This window comes from Salvelinus alpinus, chromosome 21 (genome assembly GCF_045679555.1).
Source record: "Salvelinus alpinus chromosome 21, SLU_Salpinus.1, whole genome shotgun sequence".
Taxonomy (NCBI): domain Eukaryota; kingdom Metazoa; phylum Chordata; class Actinopteri; order Salmoniformes; family Salmonidae; genus Salvelinus; species Salvelinus alpinus.
Genome location: NC_092106.1, coordinates 14,481,834 through 14,501,509, shown reverse-complemented (window position 1 = coordinate 14,501,509; position 19,676 = coordinate 14,481,834). Strand labels below are relative to the sequence as shown.

General features: G+C 44.8%; 1 protein-coding gene across 8 annotated transcripts in view; it reads right to left on the bottom strand.

The window, feature by feature from the left end:
• The window catches only part of LOC139548563 (A-kinase anchor protein SPHKAP-like), a 179,076-nt gene that overhangs the window by 37,642 nt on the left and 121,758 nt on the right, over positions 1 to 19,676 (bottom strand). For all 8 annotated transcript variants that reach the window (XM_071358292.1, XM_071358295.1, XM_071358299.1 and 5 more), the window contains 2 exons: positions 5,685 to 5,787; positions 3,473 to 3,583 (listed from right to left, as the gene is read on the bottom strand). In XM_071358292.1, the coding sequence (XP_071214393.1) occupies positions 3,473 to 3,583; positions 5,685 to 5,787 (214 nt within the window). The remainder of the gene's footprint in view (positions 1 to 3,472; positions 3,584 to 5,684; positions 5,788 to 19,676) is intronic.

Here is a 19,676-nt window from a genome sequence, read left to right as displayed (position 1 = left end):
GCAGAGGGAGCACCCCCCTATCCACATCGACGGGTCAGTAGTGGAGAAGGTGGAAAGTTTTAAGTTCCTCGGTGTACACATCACGGACAAACTGAATTGGTCCACCCACACAGACAGCGTTGTGAAGAAGGCGCAGCAGCGCCTCTTCAACCTCAGGAGGCTGAAGAAATTCGGCTTGTCACCAAAAGCACTCACAAACTTCTACAGATGCACAATCGAGAGCATCCTGTCGGGCTGTATCACCGCCTGGTACGGCAACTGCTCCGCCCACAACCGTAAGGCTCTCCAGAGGGTAGTGAGGTCTGCAGAACGCATCACCAGGGGCAAACTACCTGCCCTCCAGGACACCTACACCACCCGATGTCACAGGAAGGCCATAAAGATCATCAAGGACAACAACCACCCAAGCCACTGCCTGTTCACCCCGCTATCATCCAGAAGGCGAGGTCAGTACAGGTGCATCAAAGCAGGGACCGAGAGACTGAAAAACAGCTTCTATCTCAAGGCCATCAGACTGTTAAACAGCCACCACTAACATTTAGCGGCCGCTGCCAACATACTGACTCAACTCCAGCCACTTTAAAAATGGGAATTGATGGAAATTATGTAAAAATGTACCACTAGCCACTTTAAACAATGCCACTTAATACAATGTTTACATACCCTACATTACCCATCTCATATGTATATACTGTACTCTATATCATCTACTGCATCTTGCCATCTTTATGTAATACATGTACCACTAGCCACTTTAAACTATGCCACTTTATGTTTACATACCCTACAGTACTCATCTCATATGTATATACCGCACTCTATACCATCTACTGCATCTGCCAGGCCGTTCTGTACCACCACTCATTCATATATCTTTATGTACATATTCTTTATCCCTTTACACTTGTGTGTGTGTGTAAGGTAGTAGTTGTGGAATTGTTAGGTTAGATTACTGTTGGTTATTACTGCATTGTCGGAACTAGAAGCACAAGCATTTCGCTACACTCGCATTAACATCTGCTAACCATGTGTATGTGACTAATAAAATTTGATTTGATTTGATTTGATTTGCTGTCATCTCAGCACACTCAGTCGTTCTTCCTGTGTCCTCTGTGTGTTCCCCTGTGTTTGTTAAGTAAGACCGCCACAGTCAGGCCATGTTGTGACTGTGAGCCACTTGGATGCTCTGTCTCTGGCTGTGTCTCATATGGCACCCTGTCCTCTAAATAATGCACTACAGTAGTGCACTAAATAGGGAATACGGTGCCATTTGGAACATATCCTTGGTATCCTTCTGTGGCTCCTGACCCCTGACCTCCAAGCAATAGCACCAGCCAAGATACATTACATGCACTTCCATTATTCATATGCACTGTCTGTATGCTGGTCTTGGTTGTGGTAATCTCTCGTGGACAGATTGTGCGTAAACCGAAGAAAATCAATTAGCTGACCAAATTACACAAGTTAGTTCTGGAATATTAGAGTTGTAGAGCTCATTGAATATTCACAGCACTAATGTGTATAGAGTCTACACCTGTTCAACTCTCCATTCAGCATTTGCCTCCAAATATGGAATAATATTACATAATATAACTAACTGGTAATGATGTCCCATTTCCAGTCATACCCAATCCTAGACCCAGGCACACAAGCAGGCAGACAGGCAGACACATAGTTGCTGTGGGACCAAGCAGGCAATTAGAGCAGTGAGGAATGATACGAAATGGGAATATCTTATCTCATCACTGTAACTAACTCCGTCCTAGCCATCAGCCGTAAGATTCAGCTTAAATTGTCATTTTCAGCTCCCCATATCTCATTGAATACAATTCAATTATCTACATAGATGCAGCAGTGTGTGTGTGTGTGTGTGTGTGTGTGTGTGTGTGTGTGTGTGTGTGTGTGTGTGTGTGTGTGTGTGTGTGTGTGTGTGTGTGTGTGTGTGTGTGTGTGTGTGTGGCAGTGTGCAGAGAGAGAGAGTGAAACTGGGAATAGTTTATGTGTTGATGGCATAGAATGCTAGTCTCTCGTGACAGATTATTAGTGCATGGAACATTTGGTTCTGGGGTCTGAGATGAACAATGATATAGATCTCATCTCTACAAAAATTTTAAATAGGATTGGAAACATATCTCCGTAACTTCACTGTAACTAGCAGAGCAGAACTAACGGTGTAGAAGACTTCGGTTCCAAATTGCTTACCCTCTGTCAATGTGTTCAGATGAAATTCACTGTGACTATCGCAACTAGGTAACATCTCACTGTGAGCTCAGGCCCTGCCTTAAAACATGAGAGAGTGATCAAAAGTGACAAGACCTAGATTTGGTAAGGAGTGAAAAGAGAGCTTACAAGATTTTTATCTTAGCACTTTGAGCTCCTGAGTGCATAGTCCCTTCTACTTCCTGAGCCTTCCACGCACACATTCCTGTCTCTATTCAGGAATACACGTCACTGTAATTGTCACATAATCAACCAGTTCGTGTGGCCATATTGTCTCCATCATATGAAATGAGTGGATAATAAAGATATCACACTTTGTGAAAACAACCCAGGATGACATATCAATGTCAAGACAATTTCCCTTCAGGGACAATAAACTTGATCCTGTCGTAAACACGACCTCTGAGCTTAATTTGAATTTGCCGCTGAGTGTGTAATCAATGATAATCACATTGTAACAATCACATTGATAAAAGCGACCATGTTAGACGATTCCATAAATGAACCAAATGAACACACTAATAAACCAACCCTTCTCCTGCTCCCCAACCAAAACCCTCAGCGGAGTAAAGAAATACCATATCCAGCCAAACGTATTAAATCTGCATTCCACACACTCACTAACACAGACCCTGTTCACTCCTGGCCCAGAGTCTGTAATTAACTAAGCTGATATGGCCACAGGCCTATTATTGTGATAATACTGGTTAACAGAAGAGGGTGCACGCACACACACACACACACACACACACACACACACACACACACACACACACACACACACACACACACACACACACACACACACACACACACACACACACACACACACACACACACACACACACACACACACACACACACACACACACACACACACACACACACACACACCTAACCCCTGCTCCTCATCCAGTCTGGACACATTGTGTAAAACGGCACTGTCTCATTTGCACACACAATGGGAAAATGAAAACGCTTTTTAATTGACCCAGAGCACAGAATGAGACTGAGGGAAAGGACAGACAGACGGAGTGATACCTTTGTTTTCTAGTAAGAACACCAGCCCTTACCAGTCGAGTCCCAAAGGGAGAATTCCTGTGTTACAAAGTTCTATAAATTGTCATCGATTTGGTGGCAGTCATATAGTTACAAATAAAATAATTTAATAGGATTTGATTAAAATCATCCTGATATGCATTTTAAAAACATTTTTTTATTGCACCTTGGCACACAGGCACACAGTTCTCACCGTGTTGTATCTCCCCTCAGCGTCATCCTCCAGAAGGCCCAGCCTGCACAGTGCCTTCTCATTCCTCAGCCAGTACTCTGACGAGTCCAGCACACTGCTACTGCACAGCACCTGGAAGACACAGATAACACACAGTCTTACACACAGACACGTGACTGAACTCCTTCTCAGAATGTATAACATACAAATGCATGCACACACACACACACACACACACACACACACACACACACACACACACACACACACACACACACACACACACACACACACACACACACACACACACACACACACACACACACACACACACACACACACACACACACACACACACACACGAGTCCCCCATTCACCTTCAGCTGACAATCTTAGTGTTTACCCTCTTGCAATAAAGATCTCTACAGGCCCTTTGTTCAAGAGGTGCTCTGTGGGACCTCGCTCTGTAAGAGGGATCAATAGCCTGTCAGTTAGCCTATTTACTCTCCACATATTTACTGTGTTTTTACTCTTCCCCTGCGAGCTGTTTCAATGGACCCTATGCGTTAAGTGTCAAGTCCTATTGACGTGCGACTTTCAATGACACTCAAGAGTCAAGAGTACCTTTGTCAGAGGGACACGCACAGTGCATTCGGAAAGTATTCAGACCCCTTGATTTTTTCAACATTTTGTTACGTTACACCCGTATTCTAAAATAGATTTTTTTAAATCCCTCATCAATCTACACACAATACCCCATAATGACAAAACATTTTGCATATTTACTAAAAATAAAAAACAGAAATACCTTATTTACATAAGTATTCAGACCCTTTGCAATGAGACTTGAAATTGAGCTCAGGTGCATCCTGTTTCCATTGATCATCCTTGAGATGTTTCTACAACTTGATTGGAGTCTACAATTGATTGCACACGATTTGGAAAGGCACACACCTGTCTATAGAAGGTCCCACAGTTGACAGTGCATGTCAGAGCAAAAACCAAGCCATGAGGTTGAAGGAAATTCTATAAGAAGGGAAAGGGGATACCTAGTCAGTTGCACAACTGACTGCATTCAACCCAAATGTGTCTTCTGCATTTAACCCAACCTCCCTGAAAGCAGGGAGGAAATGGGATGGGTAGTCAGGTTACAAAACAATAGAGATCATAATAATTTCCGTAGTGTATTTTTAGGCTGATGCCATCATGCCCCCTGTGCCCCTGTCCTGCACTATCTCCCTCTGGTGTTGTCCATCTGCTCTGGGCCATCGCCAGGTAGAGGTGACTCACACTCAGATGGCCTCATGGTCATGACATCACAATTTGGCAGAGCTTGGAGTGAGGGCAGGGTTGTGTTCATTAGGCACAACATGGGAGATAACCGCCCAAAACAGGGATGTGCTATTTCAACTTGTCCACTAATTGCCCTTTACTTCCGTTACAAAATGTCTTGCGACGATGTGCACCAATGAACATAACCCAGCTTCATACAGGAGCTTGAGCAGGAGCTTGATATCAGTAAATGTTCACCAGTTAAAATAATATTATTCTCCCACATGTATTTTATTCAGGCAATATTTAGATTGCTAGGTCTTTGTCAAGTCAGGGGACCTGACCCTAGAGTTAGGGTTGAAATCTTGCCTTTATAAATACACACTTGGAAGCCATACAGTTTTGTGTCATTGTGCAGACACTTCTATTACCAATACTACATGTAATACAGTGGAGGCTGCTGAGGGGTGAAGGGCTCAATATAATGGCTGGAACGGAACAAATGGAATGGCATCAAACCATGTGTTTGATGTATTTGATGCCATTCCGCTCCAGCCATTACCAACCTCCTGTGATGTAATATTATTTTTGTATGTTAGCGGCAAAGCGGCGAGGCTCAGTGGAAGTAATTTAACGTGACAACCCGTCTACTAATGAAGTGACTGAACAAGCAGCTATATCGACTGACAATGCTCCTTATTCAAGAGGAAGGAGGGGGAGCATAACAGAAGAGGTTGAAACTCAATGTAATCTCCCGAGACCAGTGTTCTTTGCCATTTCTCTCATTGTCTCCCTGGCACAGTGAGATGATGAATCCAACTAGATGACCTGAAACACCTGGTCCTCCATCATTACTCTCTGTTGCAATGGCACAAACTCTCCCTCACCAGGGAGATGGACACACACACACATTAATATTTACCGGACATACTGTACACACACACCGTCCCCCTGTATTTACCTTCTTGCAGGCGGTGACGGGGGATCCCAGGGTGCTGTCTGTGCTGACTCCCTCGGCGGCTGCCGACTCAGAGCTCTCGAACATGGCTGACGACTGGAAGTTACTGCAGGAGGAGAACAAAGTGTGTCTGTGTCAGGACCCACTGTACACAACCCCAGGGCAAGGCCTCTGTTTGGGCTTCAGAGAGCCTATTAGCCCATGGGTGAACAACTTCGCCTGGGGACATGATCCCTGGCATCCCTGGCATGCCCACTGCTGTACAGGACCAGCCATTAGAGAATTGCATGAGAAGAACACAAAAACTGTGAATCTTTACTAAAAACAAAGGTAAACTCAGCCATCACATTTGTCTTGAGGCGCTTGAGACAATGTATGGTGATCATTGGTATGTTTACAACCAATATAGGATTGAAAGGAGGAAATAAATTATTTTCCTCATTCAATTATTTTATCTGTGATTTGTACGTTTAAAAGCGCCTGATTTTTTATCAGAAGTTTGTATTAATTAGGATAAAACTGGCACATAAAAAAGGAGGGAGGTACATGAAGACCAGAGAGACAGCTGGCTCTGTGATCATCACTTTCATGGTAAATTAAAAGTATTTGTCACATGCGCAACATATAACAGGTGTTGACCTTACAGTGAAATGTTTACTTACAAGCCCTTAACCAACAAAAAATATAGAAATATCAAATACTTAAGGAACAACAAAAAAATAACAGTAGCAAGGCTATATACAGGGGGTTGAGGTACAGAGTCAATGTGCGGGGGCAGCGGTTAGTCAAGGTAATTGAGGTAATATGTACATGTAGGTAGAGGTAAAGTGACTATGCACAGATAATAAATAGAGAGTAGCAGCAGCGTATAAATGGGTGGTGGGGACAATGTAAATAGTCTTGGTAGCCATTTGATTAATAGTTCAAGAGTCTTATGTCTTGGGGGTAGAAGTTGTTAAGAAGTTTTTTTGACCTAAACTTGGCGCTCCGGTACCGCTTGCCGTGCGGTAGCAGAGAGAACAGTCTAGGGTGGCTGGAGTCCTTGGGAATTTTTTGGGCCTTCCTCTGATACCTGGGTGGCAGGAAGGTCCTGGGTGGGTCCTGGATGGCAGGAAGCTTGGCCCCAGTGATGTACTGGGCCGTATGCACTACCCGCTGCATTGCCTTGCGGTCAGAGGCCGAGCAGTTTCCATACCAGGCGGTGATGCAACCAGTCAGGATGTTCTCGATGGTGCAGCTAGAACTAGAACTATAGAAAATAATAAAAAGTACACAATAACATAACAATAACGAGGCTTTATACAGGGGGTTCCGGTACCGAGTCAGTGTGCGGAGGTACAGGTTAGAGGTAATTTGTACATGTAGGTAGGGGTGAAGTGACTTTGCATAGATAATAAACAGCGAGTAGCAGCAGTGTACAAAACAAATGGGGGGGGGGGGGGGTCAATGTAATAGTCCTTTTGCCATTTGATTAATTGTTCAGCAGTCTTATGGCTTGGGGGTAGAAGCTGTTAAGGAGCTTTTTGGTCCTAGACTTGGCGCTCCAGTACCGCTTGGCCTTTCCTCTGACCACGCCTATTATATAGCTCCTGGATTGCAGGATGCTTGGCCCCAGTGATGTACTGGGCCGTACGCACTAAACTCTGTAGCGCCTTCTGGTCAGATGCTGAGCAGTTGCCATACCAGGCGGTAATGCAACCGGACAGAATGCTCTCGATGGTGCAGCTGTAGAACTTTTTGAGGATCTGGGGACCCATGCCAAATCTTTTCAGTCTCCTTAGGGGGAATAGGCGTTGTCGTGCCCTCTTCTCGACTGTCTTGGTGTGTTTGGACCATGATAGATTGTTGGTGATGTGGACACCAAGGAACTTTAAACTCTCGACTCGCTCCACTACAGCCCCATTGATGTTAATGAGGTCCTGTTCGGCCCGCCTTTTACTGTGGACCACGATCAGCTCTTTTGTCTTGCTCACATTGAGGGAGAGGTTGTTGTCCTGGCAACACACTGCCAGTTCTCTGACCTCCTCCCTATAGGCTGTCTCATCGTTGCCGGTGATCAGGCCTACCACTGTTGTGTCGTCAGCAAACTTAATGATGGTGTTGGAGTCATGCTTGGCCACGCAGTCATGGTGAACAGAGAGTACAGGAGGGGACTAAGTACACACCGATGAGAGCCCCCAGAGTTGAGGATCAGTGTGGCAGGCGTGTTGTTGCCTACCCTTACTGCCTGGGGGTGGCCCGTCAGGAAGTCCAGGATACAGTTGCAGAGGGAGGTGTTTAGTCCCTGTGTCCTTAGCTTAGTGATAGCTTTTAGGGTACTATGGTGTGGAACGCTGAGCTGTAGTCAATGAATAGCATTCTCACGTAGGTGTTCCTTTTGTCCAGGTGGGAAAGGGCAGTGTGGAGGGCAATAGATATTGCATCATCTGTGGATCTGTTGCGGCGGTATGCAAATTGAGTGGGTCTAGGGTTTCTGTTATAATGGTGTTGATGCGAGCCATGACCAGCCTTTCAAAGCACTTCATGGCTACAGACTTGAGTGCTACGTGGCGGTAATGATTTAGGCAGGTTACCTTCGCTTCCTTGGGCAAAGGGACTATGGTGGTCTGCTTGAAACGTAGGTATTACAGACTCAGTCAGGGAGAGGTTGAAAATGTCAGTGAAGACACCTGCCAGTTGGCCCTAGCATGCTTTGAGTACACGTCCTGGTAATCCATCTGGCCCCGTGGCTTTGGGAATGTTGACCTGTTTAAAGGTCTTGCTCACATCGGCTACCGAGAGCGTTATCACACAGTCATCCAGAACAGCTAGTCCTCTCGTGCATGCTTCAGTGTTGCTTGCCTCGAAGCGAGCATAAAAGGCATTTTGCTCGTCTGGTAGGCTCGTGTCACTGGGAAGCTCGCGTTTGGATTTCCCTTCGTAGTCCGTAATAGTTTTCAAGCCCTGCCACATCCGACGAGCATCAGAGCCGGTGTAGTAGGACTCAATCTTAATCCTGTATTTAGGCAGGTTACCTTGGTGTTCTTGGGCACAGTGTCTATGGTGGTCTGCTTGAAACATTTTGGTATTACAGACTCGGTCAGGAACAGGTTGAAAATGTCAGTGAAGACACTGACATTTGGTCAGCGCATGCTTGGAGTACACGTCCTGGTAATCCATCTGGCCCTGTGCCAAGTTATTTAGGTCGTCTGGTAGCCTTGTGTCACTGGGCAGCTCACGGCTGTGCTTCCCTTTGTAGTCCGTAATAGTTTGCAAGCCCTGCCACATCCGACGAGCATTGGAGCCAGTGTAGTACGATTCAATCTTAGTCCTGTATTGATGCTTTGCCTGTTTGATGGTTCGTCGGAGGGTCCGGGTTAGAGTCCGGGTTAGAGTCCCGCTCCTTGAAAGCCTTTAGCTCAGTGCGGATGTTGCCTGTAATCCATGGCTTCTGGTTTTGGGTACGTACGTATGGTCACTGTGGGGACGACGTCATTGATGCCTTTATTGATGGAGCCAGTGACTGATGTGGTGTACTCCTCAATGCCATTGGAAGAATCCCGGAACATAGTCCAGTCTGTGCTAGCAAAACAGTCCTGTAGCTTAGCATCTGCGTCCTCTGACCACTTCCTTATTGAGCAAGTCACTGGTACTTCCTGCTTTGGTTTTTGCTTGTAAGCAGGATAGAGTTATGGTCATATTTGCCAAATGGAGGGCAAGGGAGAGGTTTGTACGCGTCTCTGTGTGTGGAGTAAAGGTGGTCTGGAGTTTTTTTCTCCTCTGGTTGCACATTTAACATGCTGGTAGAAATGAGGTAAAACAGATTTAAGTTTCCCCCCGGATGAGCATTTTCCTTTTTGCTTATGGCCCTATACAGCTTATTGAGTGCCAGCATCGGTTAGTGGAGGTAAATAGACAGCTAGGAAAATATAGATGAAAACTCTCTTGGTAAATAGTGTGGTCTACAGCTTATCATGAGATACTCTACTTCAGGTGGGCAAAACCTTGAGACTTCCTTAATAATAGATTACTTGGATCAGCTGTTATTTACAAATAGACACAGACTGCCACCCCTTGTCTTACCAGAGGCAGCTGTTCTATCTTGCTGATGGACCGAAAACCCTGCCAGCTGTATGTTATCCATGTCGTAGTTCAGCCACGACTCGGTGAAACATAAGATATTACAGTTTTTAATGTCCCATTGGTAGGATATCCTTGATCGGAGCCCATCCATTTTGTTATCCAATGATTGCACGTTGGCTAATAGGACTGATGGTAGAAGGTGTTTACTCACTCGCCTACGAATTCTCAGAAGGCAACCCGACCACCGCCCCCTTTTTATCCGTCTTTTCTTCGCGAAAATTATGGGGATTTTGGCTCAGTCCCGAGAAAGCAGTATATCCTTCGCGTCAGACTCGTTAAAGAAATTAGCCTACTTATAACAGTATCAATCAGAATTTATGTGTGCCTACATTGTATTTTGCCCAAGGTAAGTAAGTCCCCTCCTTTGAGGGGAAGTTTGCTGCACAGCAAATAATGCAGTCATTACAGCAGAGTTACTATTATTTGACTCGAAAAGAGCAGCTTTAACTATTTCGGGAATTAAGTGACTGATTGTGACCACTAGAGTCGAGGTAAAACACAGAGTTAATTCGAATATAGTGTTTATAAATATTGCAAGAGTCAATGTGATCCTGCTCACAGATTAGCAGTTCAATTTTGATTTTGCCGCCATTTATATTTTCTTCCTCACGCTGACACTGACAGAATGTCTTTGCATTCAGGTAAGTAATATTGTTTTAAATTCAAAAGTGGCCTATGTCAACCATTTAGCGTATCCTTCTTATCATGTATCATTAGCTAGTTCTAGATATTAAGCCAAATATTAATTAATACCTAGCAGTCGATCGGTATAGTATAGCCAGTTTTTTTTAACCAAGCCAGGCTTGGCGCCATTCTTAAAGCGTAGCTACCGTTAGCTAACTATCTAGCTAATGATTTTAGCTCAGTTTGACAGAATGGACATATAGTACAAAAGGTAGGTACTTGAAGCGGCTAAATTCCTATTTTTTTGGTATCACCACAGTTGAATAAACCAATAAATGTGTGTTAATTCGACACCAAATGTTTTGTAATGTTACCGTGGCAATTAGCTAACGTTAGCTAACAGTTTGCTAACACTAACAGGGTAACTTAGCTACAGCAGTTAGCTAACGTTACCTAGGTAGCTAGCTGATAGCTAATGTTAACACTTTGAAGTCACCGACTGCGTCATTGCATCAATGCTGCATAACATTCTGCGCAGCTACGCAACTATACTGAATTCAGGTATCTCGAAACCTTGTCTTTTTGACACAACTGCTGACAGTTACAGGGACTTTAATACAAAAAATGCTGCTTGGAGACAAGTGTCCACGATAGTTGGATTGCCAGGTCAGTTTAGTAGTGAGCTTGTGCTAGATGTGGCTAGTTAGTTAGCTAGCTAACCTAACTAGCTAGCTTGCTAACCTAGCCAATGAGGTGTGTGTGTGTGTGTGTGTGTGAAGGAGAAATAGTAATATAAATAATGCTAGTTACTACCCCTGATAAATTGGCCAAATAATCATATTTGAAAGACTGTGAGTGTATGTGAGATAAATAGTAATAGAAATGATGGTAGATACTACCGCTGATAATTTGGTCAGATAACAGTGTGTGTACAGTAGGTGACATGTCCATGATAGCTACATTATCTAATAACTATAGTTATGGTAATGGTTTGGCTTATCATGTTCATGTCTATGTATAAGAAGACTGTAGGAGGAAGTGGAGACGACTCAGGGACAGGTATCAGAGAGAGAGAAGGGCAGAGAAAGAGAAGAAGAGGTCTGGGTCAGCAGCCATGGCGCTTCGGCCACATTCTTTATTTTCTGGAACCATTTATTGTGCCGAGGGCAACGAGTGGCAATTTTACAACCAGACCCTCTACTACGTCATCCATAAGTGTGAGCACCACCGGTGCACCAAGACCCTCTACATCATCTACAAGTGAGACCATCGTCTCCCCCGGTGCAGCGAGACCCTCTACAACGTCTACATCATCAACAGGTATGACCACCACCGGTGCAGCCATGGAAGATCAGGAAACGGAGGAAGCACCTCTGGATCTAGGACCACCTGAGATTATTATGAACCTCATTATGAACCTCGCGGCAGCCCAACCTGATGCTCACAGGAAGGAGGATGAAGAGACCCTCTTTGCCATGAGCCTGATGCCAACACTGAAGAGGCTGCCTCAGCAAAGACAAGCAGCAGTCAAGGTTCAAATGTATCAGCTGCTTTTCAAAGCCGAGTTCAATGGTAAATATTTTCTTCTCCACAACACAGGTAGTGTCATAAGTATTGCGACAGTGAAGTAAAGTAGGTCATTTTTACAGTATACCCATGTAGGTTAATTGGTATTTCAGATCAAAGGATGAATATGAGGCAAATATATAGCTGTTGGTTCTGGGGTAGAAAATATCCTAAAACAACAGTTTGCTGTTTAGTCTTAGGACAGCATTCATTATTTGTGTTTTTACAGAATTGAAACTCGCACACCGTAGAATTGTTGGTCTCTTAAAAGACTATACAGTGGGGAGAACAAGTATTTGATACACTGCCGATTTTGCAGGTTTTCCTACTTACAAAGCGTGTAGAGGTCTGTAATTTTTATCATAGGTACACTTCAACTATGAGAGACGGAATCTAAAACAAAAATCCAGAAAATCACATTGTATGATTTTTAAGTAATTAATTTGCATTTTATTGCATGACATAAGTATTTGATACATCAGAAAAGCAGAACTTAATATTTGGTACAGAAACCTTTGTTTGCAATTACAGAGATCATACGTTTCCTGTAGTTCTTGACTAGGTTTGCACACACTGCAGCAGGGATTTTGGCCCACTCCTCCCTACAGATCTTCTCCAGATCCTTCAGGTTTCGGGGCTGTCGCTGGGCAATACGGAGTTTCAGCTCCCTCCAAAGATTTTCTATTGGGTTCAGGTCTGGAGACTGGCTGGGCCACTCCAGGACCTTGAGATGCTTCTTACGGAGCCACTCCTTAGTTGCCATGGCTGTGTGCTTCGTGTCGTTGTCATGCTGGAAGACCCAGCCACGACCCATCTTCAATGCTCTTACTGAGGGAAGGAGGTTGTTGGCCAAGATCTCGCGATACATGGCCCCATCCATCCTCCCCTCAATACGGTGCAGTCGTCCTGTCCCCTTTGCAGAAAAGCATCCCCAAAGAATGATGTTTCCACCTCCATGCTTCACGGTTGGGATGGTGTTCTTGGGGTTGTACTCATACTTCTTCTTCCTCCAAACACGGCGAGTGGAGTTTAGACCAAAAAGCTATATTTTTTGTCTCATCAGACCACATGACCTTCTCCCATTCCTCCTCTGGATCATCCAGATGGTCATTGGCAAACTTCAGACAGGCCTGGACATGCACTGGCTTAAGCAGGGGGACCTTGCGTGCGCTGCAGGATTTTAATCCATGACGGCGTAGTGTGTTACTAATGGTTTTCTTTGAGACTGTGGTCCCAGCTCTCTTCAGGTCATTTACCAGGTCCTGCCGTGTAGTTCTGGGCTGATCCCTCACCTTCCTCATGATCATTGATGCCCCACGAGGTGAAATCTTGCATGGAGCCCCAGACCGAGGGTGATTGACCGTCATCTTGAACTTCTTCCATTTTCTAATAATTGCGCCAACAGTTGTTTCCTTCTCACCAAGCTGCTTGCCTATTGTCCTGTAGCCCATCCCAGCCTTGTGCAGGTCTACAATTTTATCCCTGATGTCCTTACACAGCTCTCTGGTCTTGGCCATTGTGGAGAGGTTGGAATCTGTTTGATTGAGTGTGTGGACAGGTGTCTTTTATACAGGTAACGAGTTCAAACAGGTGCAGTTAATACAGGTAATGAGTGGAGAACAGGAGGGCTTCTTAAAGAAAAACTAACAGGTCTGTGAGAGCCGGAATTCTTACTGGTTGGTAGGTGATCAAATACTTATGTCATGCAATAAAATGCAAATTAATTATTTAAAAATCATACAATGTGATTTTCTGGATTTTTGTTTTAGATTCCGTCTCTCACAGTTGAAGTGTACCTATGATAAAAATTACAGACCTCTACATGCTTTGTAAGTAGGAAAACCTGCAAAATCGGCAGTGTATCAAATACTTGTTCTCCCCACTGTATATATATATACACTGCTCAAAAAAATAAAGGGAACACTTAAACAACACAATGTAACTCCAAGTCAATCACACTTCTGTGAAATCAAACTGTCCACTTAGGAAGCAACACTGATTGACAATAAATTTCACATGCTGTTGTGCAAATGGAATAGACAAAAGGTGGAAATTATAGGCAATTAGCAAGACACCCCCAAAAAAGGAGTGATTCTGCAGGTGGTGACCACAGACAACTTCTCAGTTCCTATGCTTCCTGGCTGATGTTTTGGTCACTTTTGAATGCTGGCGGTGCTCTCACTCTAGTGGTAGCATGAGACGGAGTCTACAACCCACACAAGTGGCTCAGGTAGTGCAGTTCATCCAGGATGGCACATCAATGCGAGCTGTGGCAAAAAGGTTTGCTGTGTCTGTCAGCGTAGTGTCCAGAGCATGGAGGCGCTACCAGGAGACAGGCCAGTACATCAGGAGACGTGGAGGAGGCCGTAGGAGGGCAACAACCCAGCAGCAGGACCGCTACCTCCGCCTTTGTGCAAGGAGGTGCACTGCCAGAGCCCTCCAAAATGACCTCCAGCAGGCCACAAATGTGCATGTGTCAGCATATGGTCTCACAAGGGGTCTGAGGATCTCATCTCAGTACCTAATGGCAGTCAGGCTACCTCTGGCGAGCACATGGAGGGCTGTGCGGCCCCACAAAGAAATGCCACCCCACACCATGACTGACCCACCGCCAAACCGGTCATGCTGGAGGATGTTGCAGGCAGCAGAACGTTCTCCACGGCGTCTCCAGACTCTGTCACGTCTGTCACATGTGCTCATGTGCTCAGTGTGAACCTGCTTTCATCTGTGAAGAGCACAGGGCGCCAGTGGCGAATTTGCCAATCTTGGTGTTCTCTGGCAAATGCCAAACGTCCTGCACGGTGCTGGGCTGTAAGCACAACCCCCACCTGTGGACGTCGGGCCCTCATACCACCCTCATGGAGTCTGTTTCTGACCGTTTGAGCAGACACATGCACATTTGTGGCCTGCTGGAGGTCATTTTGCAGGGCTCTGGCAGTGCACCTCCTTGCACAAAGGCGGAGGTAGCGGTCCTGCTGCTGGGTTGTTGCCCTCCTACGGCCTCATCCACGTCTCCTGATGTACTGGCCTGTCTCCTGGTAGCGCCTCCATGCTCTGGACACTACGCTGACAGACACAGCAAACCTTTTTGCCACAGCTCGCATTGATGTGCCATCCTGGATGAACTGCACTACCTGAGCCACTTGTGTGGGTTGTAGACTCCGTCTCATGCTACCACTAGAGTGAGAGCACCGCCAGCATTCAAAAGTGACCAAAACATCAGCCAGGAAGCATAGGAACTGAGAAGTTGTCTGTGGTCACCACCTGCAGAATCACTCCTTTTTTGGGGGTGTCTTGCTAATTGCCTATAATTTCCACCTTTTGTCTATTCCATTTGCACAACAGCATGTGAAATTTATTGTCAATCAGTGTTGCTTCCTAAGTGGACAGTTTGATTTCACAGAAGTGTGATTGACTTGGAGTTACATTGTGTTGTTTAAGTGTTCCCTTTATTTTTTCATTTCTTTATTAATATCTCAATTAGACTTAATCTGTTTATTTCTTCCATACACATTTGCAGATTTAAGACAAGAAGAAAGTTAAAAAATAAATTCCACCAGCATTTTGTCAGACCAGTGAAGATGGTGGTAAACTGTACTATTTGTATGGACCCTAGGTTACCCTTTCCCTTTGTTATCATACTAACTGTATGTCGTATAACCTTAATTAGTGCTCCTGCTCACCTGATGTACCATGCCAGGTGTGTATAATACTGACGTTAATGGGAGAGGGAAGGGATTAAGGTGTGGTCTTTACTCCCAAATTTCACTTAAATATAACTTCCAAATGAAGAGAGACAATGAGACATAAAATTATCTGTGAAAAAATGCTATTTTATGGACAACGGTGGATGGTTCTTAAAATAACCTTTGTGTTAGGGGGCTCTTAAAAGAGTGATTTCACTCCACGGCATACTGCCATGGGACTTCACCTGCTGGCGATGAGAAGTAGGTGGTCAGCTTCTCCCTCACCTGGAGTGCCTGTCTGGGGGCGTTGTTGGCACCTTCCATGGTGACATCAGGTAGGTGACCATTTGGCGTGCCCATCTCCATCCGGAGCGGCTCCTGGAATGACCTCCGCAGGTAGTTGTGGAGAACACATGTGACCTTCACGCAGGCATCGACATTTGAGGGGCTGAGACCAAGCACTCTACGATACATTCTCCACCGGGCTGCCAGAATCCCACAGGCGCATTCAACAACTAACCTTGCCCTGGACAGTCGTTTGTTAAAGATCCTTACAGGCTTTGGCAATGGCAACTGGCGTCCAACGTAGGGCCTCACGGGTTGGGTATCAAAGGGAAGGGCTCGTTACCGACGAAAACGTGGCCCAGGGAGTGATGCAGGTGGTGGAATCTCCAATGTGCCATCCTGACCACATTCTTATCGGCAGACTGAACAGCCTTGGTTTCTCAAATGACTGCCTCGCCTGGTTCACCAACTACTTCTCTGATGGAGTTCAGTGTGTCAAATCGGAGGGCCTGTTGTCTGGACCTCTGGCAGTCTCTGTGGGGGTGCCACAGGGTTCAAGTCTCGGGCCGACTCTCTTCTCTGTATACATCAATGATGTCGCTCTTACTGCTGGTGATTCTCTGATCCACCTCTATGCAGACGACACCATTCTGTATACTTCTGGCCCTTCTTTGGACACTGGGTTAACTAACCTCCAGACGAGCTTTAACTAACCTCCATACAACACTCATTCCGTTGCCTCCAACTGCTCTTAAATGCAAGTAAAACTAAATGCATGCTCTTCAACCGATCGCTGCCCGCACCTGCCCGCACGTCCAGCATCACTACTCTGGACGGTTCTGACTTAGAATATGTGGACAACTACAAATACCTAGGTGTCTGGTTAGACTGTAAACTCTCCTTCCAGCATCTCCAATCCAAAATTAAATCTAGAATCGGCTTCCTATTTCGCAACAAAGCATCCTTCACTCATGCTGCCAAACATACCCTCGTAAAACTGACCATCCTACCGATCCTCGACTTCGGCGATGTAATTTACAAAATAGCCTTTAGGTGTCTTTTATACTGATAACAAGTTCAAACAGGTGCCATTAATACAGGTAACGAGTGGAGGACAGAGCCTCTTAAAGAAGAAGTTACAGGTCTGTGAGAGCCAGAAATCTTGCTTGTTTGTAGGTGACCAAATACTTATTTTCCACCATAATTTGCAAATAAATTCATTAAAAATCCTACAATGTGATTCTCTGGATTTTTTTCCCTCATTTTGTCTGTCATAGTTGAAGTGTACCTATGATGAAAATTACAGGCCTCTCTCATCTTTTTAAGTGGGAGAACTTGCACAATTGGTGGCTGACTAAATACTTTTTTGCCCCACTTTTTTGCCCCTTTGCCCCACTATCTCACTGGCCACCCCCAAAGCCAATTCCTCCTTTGACCGCCTTTCCTTCCAGTTCTCTGCTGCCAATGACTGGAACAAACTGCAAAAATCACTGAAGCTGGAGACTCATATCTCCCTCACTAGCTTTAAGCACCAGCTGTCAGAGCAGCTCACAGATCACTGCACCTGTACATAGCCCATCTGTAAATAGCCCATCCAACTACCTCATCCCCATACTGTATTTATTTATTTATCTTGCTCCTTTGCACCCCAGTATCTCTACATGCACATTCATATTCTGCACATCAATCACTCCAGTGTTTAATTGGTATATTGTAATTACTTTGCCACCATGGCCTATTTATTGCCTTACCCTTATTTTACCTATTTTGCACACACTGTATATAGACTTTTTCTACTGTATTATTGACTGTATGTTTGTTTATTCCATGTGTAACTCTGTGTTGTTGTATGTGTCGAATTGCTTTGCTTTATTCTTGGCCAGGTCGCAGTTGTAAATGAGAACTTGTCCTCAACTAGCCTAGTTAAATAAAGGTTAAATAAAAATAAACGTTTTTTTTTTTTTTTTAAGTGCCTGTTCGAAGGCAGGGTCCCGCCATCACTTCCCTTGCCATAAGCACCAACATCGACGACACGAAAACAGTAGATGGCATCTACAACAGCCAAGAGTACAACTGAATATGTACTCTTGTAGTTGTAGAATTGCGAACCCAAGCACGGTGGAGCCCGGATTACTACAATTTCCGTCAATGGATCCAAAACAGTTGGGGAAATTCCACCTCTCCAGGAACTCGGCAGCAATGGCCCTCCAGGCTTCCTCCTTGGGGACAGGCATGTATTCACCAACCAGACAGTCCCAAATGGCTTGTGCCACAGAGGGGACAATGCCTGCCACTGTGGACCGTCCAACTCCGATGGTCCTGTAGGAGTCCCCTGTCGCCAAGAATCTGAAATATAATTCAAAATAATTATCAAAATTGTGTGTAACTTGAATTCCACCCATATATTATATCTACTCACATAGCTACCTCATTACAGTTTATTATGCTCTACTAATTATATTGTAATACTCATCAACCATCATTAACAATGCCTTGAAACTGTACAATTCAGTCTATGACTATATCAATAAACTGTAGCCCAGGCCAACTCTACTCTAAAGGAAGGTACTATCTAGAACCTAAAAGGGTTCTCCGGCTGTCCCTATAGGCGAACCCTTTGTCACATATGGGCTATTAACTAGAGAGCCCTTTAGCTAGCTAGGTTGCACATAAAATATATCTAATATCAATCAATTATGGTATCAAAGGCTTTCAAAATTTACTAGAATTTAGCTTACCGGAGACAAATCGCCAGGCGTTCAACTGGGCTGATGGGCTCACGGTAGTTGTTATCCATCCAGGCGATCCTGTCTCAACCATCTGGAGCAGGTGATCGAACTGGCTTCGGTCCAGACGAAAGTAACTTCGGAATTCCTCTCTAAACAGTCAAAGCTCTTGAATGAGACGGTGGAACTCCCCTGCTTGCTTTCACGACTTCAACCATCTCTGGACCCACACAGACCTGTGCTTTCAGGACTTCAACCATCTCTGGACCCACACAGACCTGCGCTTTCAGGACTTCAACGATCTCTGGACACACACAGACCTGCGCTTTCAGGACTTCAACCATCTCTGGGCCCACACAGACCTGCGCTTTCAGGACTTCAACAATCTCTGGACCCACACAGACCTGCGCTTTCAGGACTTCAACCATCTCTGGACCCACACAGACCTGCGCTTTCACGACTTCAACCATCTCTGGAATAATATGTATGCTACTTGGCAAATAAATTAATACAAAATTTAAAGAAATTCTACAGTCAAACTGTTTTTAGTATATTATCCCATATTTTTTTACTGGATATGTGTGCAACAAAAATTAAACATTCACATTTTGCTACTTTCTGTCAAGTAAACGCATACAACTTGATGCATTCGTTTGATAAATCCAACGTATGCACCACACAGAATGTACAGCAACGGCCTCTGCAATGCAATGCTGCAAGGCAAACGCAGCATTCCATTGGAAATTAATGTCCTGAGGTACCAAAACGCAATGACACAGTTCGAAGGCTTAGTAATGGATGTGTGCCTGGGTAGCTATGATGTTGTTAACTGTCAGCTGTCGATACTTTTTCTAGGCGTGTGTGCCTTGTGTGTACTATCTACGGTATCTACTGTAGAGTCAAATGTGGTGCTTGCCTCATGTATGTTACTAAATATATAGTTAATAATTGCAGCACAGTAAAGCAAGGAGAAAGCAATGAATATG